Here is a 5,398-nt window from a genome sequence, read left to right as displayed (position 1 = left end):
TTAAAAAAAAAAAAAAAATTGAAAATGTGTAAAAGGAGTATCAATTGAAGTCTTTTGCAACTTCATATTGTTCAGGATGTATTCTTATTCCCTAAATTATTCCTGATATTTCATTAAGTATAGCTGTCAAAAAAAAAATGTGACAACACACTGAGTTGTAAAACTAGTGTATAGACTTCTCTGTACATGCTGTACATATTTAAATGACCCCATGGGTCTCCCAAAGCAAGCTTTTAACATTCCAGGTCTTTTACCGTGCATCTGCTACTGGCATGTAGCCACCCACCCACACAGATTTAGCTGAAATAAATGAAATTTATTCTAGTTCACTCAAGTAAAAAGGTTTATAAAATATAAGGGTAGTCACCTTGTCGGTAAGGTTACTAAAACAAAGGGTTTTCTTAGATAGAGGGTTTTTTTCCTTCTGTAGGATTATGTGCACATTTATGTAGCTTCTTAAATTCTTATCTTATATGTTCCTTTTGTTTTCCTTTGCAGATGGGGTTTATACAGATTAATGAGGACTTCATATTTATTGAGCCACTCAATCGCACTTTGGCTGTGACAGGTCATGCACACAGGGTGTACAGACGAAAAAGGTCCGTAGAGGAGAAAATTACTGAAAAGACAGCTTCTCAAAATCAGTACTGTGGTATTGTTACAGGTAATATACAAATCTCGCTGAACAGATTTAATGTAGCCGACATATTTGTAAGGGATGTAGACAGTAGTTTAAAAACAGACAAACCCCAACAAAAGCCTATCTAATTATTTTTGTAGTAGTAACTTCTGGTGGACTTAGAGGAGGCATGTTGAGACTGGACAGTTCCCTTTTCTGAGAAGTTAAACAACACTGAGGAATAAACATTACTTCTTAAATGAACCACTCTCGAAAGTGGAAAACTTTGGGCCTTTTTTTTACTTTAATCTAACAATTACAGCCTCTTTCTTGTCCCCTTCTATTGTCTTGGTAGTTTGCCAATTTACTTACTACATACAGTTGTTGTACTTAATTTTCAGTTTGAAAACATTCTCACAGTTTACCCCAGTTTCAGCTGGTAAGCTGAAAAAGTAATCTCAAAGCAGTAATCACTTTCAAATGGGAGTGACGCTATGAATGTAATTGGTCTTTATAATGGTGTTCTTGTTTTATGATTGACACTCAAAAGAACTGTGAGAAATAATCCTAAAGCATCTTCCTCATTGATGAGTTGCAAAAATTGTTTAAATAGAAGGGTTTCAGAAAAATTTGGCACTTACTGATCCCTTAGATTACCAATGTTCAACAGAGGAGGGGAAAAAAGGCTTTTGTGGAAGATAACATCCTGTTGTTCCTACTTCATCAGCAGCTTCTCTTCCTCCAATGGAGAGAGGAGGTCTAAGTGTTTTGCCCTCAGTTTAAGCTGAGGGTATTTTTAATGCTGTTGTGAGAAATGTGTTTTCTCCCGGAAATAAACCAGAATGATTTTTCACATTTAATCAGCATTTTTTTCATGTCTTCTAGCATAGTAGAAGAGAGATACTGGTAAACTGGAAAGAAACAGCAGAGGAGAGCCACCAAGGTGGCTAGGGAGTTTGATTATATGACATTTGAGGAGAGGCAGAGGGAGCCGGCTTTGTTCAAACTGGTGAAGAAAAGGTAGAGGAGGGTCTTCAACTGCCTAAAGGGGTTGTAGAGAGAAGACAGAGCCGGACTTTTCTGAGAGGCGTACCATTACAGAATGAAAGGCAACAGCTGTAACTTGCTTTCTGGGAAATGTCAGTTGGGCATAAGGAAAAAATTTTTCATAGCAAGAGTGATTAAGCACTGGAACAGGTTGCCTGGAGAGTCTGCTGAGTCTCCAGCCTTAGAAACTTTCAAAACTTGGCTGGACACAGCCCTGAGCAGCCTGATTTAACTTCCATGTTAGCCCTGCTTTGAGCAGGAGGTTGGCCTAGATGACCTCCAGAGGTCCGTTTCAGTCTAAATTATTCTTTGGTTCTGTGATTCTCTTTGAACAGTTGTACCGCTCTGTCACATTTATATGGTCATAGAATAGGCATGAATTTTTTTTCTATTCTGGAACTGTTGTGTTGGGGGTTTTTTTGTTTGTTTTTTTTTTTTAGAATTAGGCTTCCATCCATAGATTGAAATTAAAGGTGAATTAGCAAAGAAAGTCTCTTATTATATGTCATTTACTTAGTCCCTTTTAATACCTATAACTTCCTCCAGGAGGCTCAGTATTTCTCTTCTAGGCATTGCATTCCATTGCTGCTGCTTATTTAAAAAAGAAGCTTTCTATATCAGCAAAAATCATTCACTTATAGTAAAGCTGGTTACTCCTCTCCATTAGCGATGATAAACAAGTTAGAGCGCACGTACCTGCATGTGTTTTGGGTGTGAGAGAAAGGGAGAGAATGAAAAGATGAATGATGTGTGCACGTGCATGTATGGCTAAGGAAGAGAGGGGCACCTGGTAAGTAGCAGTCTGTGGTATGTATGAAAATGATTAAAGATGCAAACTCTTGTGTAAGGACATAATTTCCTGTCATGTTCATTACAAGTCATCCTTTCACTTTCTCTTGTTCTCTTAGATGGAGTAGTCAGCTTACTCTGTTCTAATAATCTTATGCCCAAGGCTCTGACTTGGTGAAATAGCCTGTCAACAGAGATTCAATCATTTGTTTGAAATAAGTTTCATTATCTTTGCTTCCAGCTTGGAATTTCAAAGTAACTCAAGCTGTGCATAATTGGTTAGCATCTGCTGGCAGAACTGTGTTGCCAGGAGAATGTAAATGTCTGTGATTCCTAACTGATGCTGTTGTAGTAGCAAGGCTTCCTTGCTTTGCTATTGCAGGTTATTTTACTTAATGAGGCTGGAATAAGTTATATTAGCTAAAAGCTCTATCTATACTTGGTGTGACATGCACTGAGCTAATATCAGGGAAACATTCATGATATGGGCACAGGCTGCAAGGTGGGTTGAAGCGTTAAAAAAGCTTTTTTTAGCAATAATTGAGAGTTTTAAGTCAAATCCGAAACAGGGTAGATTAATGAAGCAGCTATAAAGCAGGTGGGGTATGGGGCTCTCCAATATTGTCAAATTCTGCACTGCTGCTTTTGGTAGAGTTGTAGCTGTGTAACACTGAGAAATTACTGTCTTGGCACTTCTCAGCAATATGGACCTATTTTACAATAGGATCTTTCTTCTACAGTACTTGTGTGTGTCAGGACAGGTGTTTTGGGACAGGTGTTTATGCTGCTGGTTTTCAGCCAAATTGATCTCAAAGACTGGCTGCGTATCAAGCCAAATGAAGCAAATGTGTATGGCCAATGATGAATTATAATTTTTAGAAGGAATGAATGTCTGTGCGGGAGGTGCTGAAGGATCACTATTGGAACTAATAGCTTTGCACGCAGAATATGAAGAGACGATCAAAGAAGGTATTGTTTGATGTCTGTTACTGTTGTCGGCTGGATTGAAAGATGCTGCAAAGCCAAACTCATTCGGGGAGAATAAAGAACCTGTTTTCTGTGTTATGGGTAGGTTGTTTTTTTTTCTTTTCCTAGTAAAGGGAGGAGGGAGTCGCACTGAGGGAAACAGATGCTTTCTGGATATATATGAGTATGTCTGTATATCCTTTTGTTGAATGCATGTGTGAGATGGATTTATGTATGTGAGCCAGTCGCACATATACAGACCTCACACCCCACACCTTTCTTAACACATGGCCCATGAAACCTTTCAAGGAGACCAGTTCGCAAGTCTCTTAGAGAGAAAACATGAGAGACACTTGCTATTAGAGCAAAGGGCCAGATTGCAAAACTGAGCTCTCTTCCCTCTGCCTAATCTGAGGCCCTTGTTCCAGCCTGGAGTTGTCCGTACATTGGACCAAACTCATGGTAACACACAGGGAGCTTGGGCGATCCCTTTGCACGCAGGCTAGTGAGTAAGAGCTTGTGTCCGCAGTGTGGTAGATCTGGATTTTTGAGGGACCTGTCCAGAGCACTGTGATTTCTGTATGGCTAGGGTATCCAGGCTCTTCTCCCCCTGTGAAAAGGAAGTTTGGGGAATGATGGTGATGTGCTCTGAGATCTGGGCTTCATGTGGGTGTACAGGGAATGTACTTAAGGGCTGGTAAGCGTTCAGGTGTCCTGTGGTCTTAGTCTCTTTGTAGTGTTGCCTCAGAGATTTGAGGCAGCCTGTTTTTATAGTAGCTGATTTTTCAGCTCTTTAAGGGGCGTTTTTGTGATTTTTTTAATGGTTTTTGTTAGTCTAGTGTTATTTTCTCTTGCTTTCCTTTTGTATGTCAAATGTACTTGGGTATTGCCTGTTTTGGGCAGGTATAACTGGGTACCTCAATGAAAGGGAGTGGGTAGTCAGAGTGCAACACGATCAGCCTTCTGAGGAGCCTGTATAGCAATCACTCTGCTGGTGGTCTGCTGAAAAACTGTAGTAGATTAAAGTACAATGATTTTTAAATTATTATTATTTATTTTAGACCAGAGTATTTCTAGCCTTCATTTCAGTCACAGATAGTGTGTCTGAGTAATATATTGATATGACTTCTTCATATTTTCCGTGTTTCCAGAAAAAAACTTAGGAGTCTTGTTGCACAGAACCCTCCTGTGTTATTAATTTTTACTTTGCCAATGTAATTAAGTTTTTAGCTGAATTTACATATCTTTAAGCCCAACAAGCAACTTTCCCACCTGATCTAATTTTTATATTGTTAGCACATGCATGATTGATATAGGTATGTTTTCTGCAGGAGTTACTGTCCTGTACCATCAACAGTGAGCAATTCTTTGTAATTTTACCTATTCATGAAATGTGAAGTTCTGCGAGTTTTTGCCTAACACCTGTTATGTAGCGGTAATCATGACAGTGACTCAAATGCCACTTGTGTCAAAATTACTAATCCCATTTCTTTAAACGTCTTAGGGAAGAGCTAAAAGTTTTGGATAGATGAGATTGCCCGTGATGGGGAATCCTGCCACCAATTTGGAAAAGTTTGGCTGGCCAAGAACAAATTGTCCTCTGGCTTGTTAACCCCAGAGAGGCCTGAGGCGGATGATGGGCACTGCCCCTTGCAGCCAGCTTGTCTGCAAAGCGGTGCAGACTTCTCATCCTCTACAGTCTTGAACGACAGAGGATCGAAGACTGATTTTGAGACTGCGGTGACCTTAATCACAGAATCACAGAATCACAGAATGGTTGAGGTTGGAAGGGACCTCTGGAGATCATCTAGTCCAACCCCCCTGCTCAAGCAGGGTCACCTAGAGCACATTGCACGGGATCGCGTCCAGGTGGGTTTTGAATATCTCCAGAGAAGGAGACTCCACAACCTCTCTGGGCAACCTGTGCCAGTGCTCTGTCACCCTCACAGTGAAAAAGTTTTTCCTCATGTTCAGATG

General features: G+C 40.0%; 1 protein-coding gene across 1 annotated transcript in view; it reads left to right on the top strand.

Annotated features, from left to right (window-relative positions):
• The first annotated feature begins 498 nt into the window (after positions 1-498).
• ADAMTS19 (ADAM metallopeptidase with thrombospondin type 1 motif 19) overlaps positions 499-5,398 on the top strand; it is a 121,368-nt gene continuing 116,468 nt past the window's right edge. The window contains exon 1 of the mRNA XM_026056969.1: positions 499-664. Within this exon, the coding sequence (XP_025912754.1) occupies positions 499-664 (166 nt within the window). The remainder of the gene's footprint in view (positions 665-5,398) is intronic.

Source organism: Apteryx rowi, unplaced genomic scaffold (genome assembly GCF_003343035.1).
Source record: "Apteryx rowi isolate R43461 unplaced genomic scaffold, aptRow1 scaffold_135, whole genome shotgun sequence".
NCBI lineage: Eukaryota > Metazoa > Chordata > Aves > Apterygiformes > Apterygidae > Apteryx > Apteryx rowi.
Note: the sequence above shows the minus strand (reverse complement) of the source record. Positions and strands in the feature narration are given on the sequence as shown.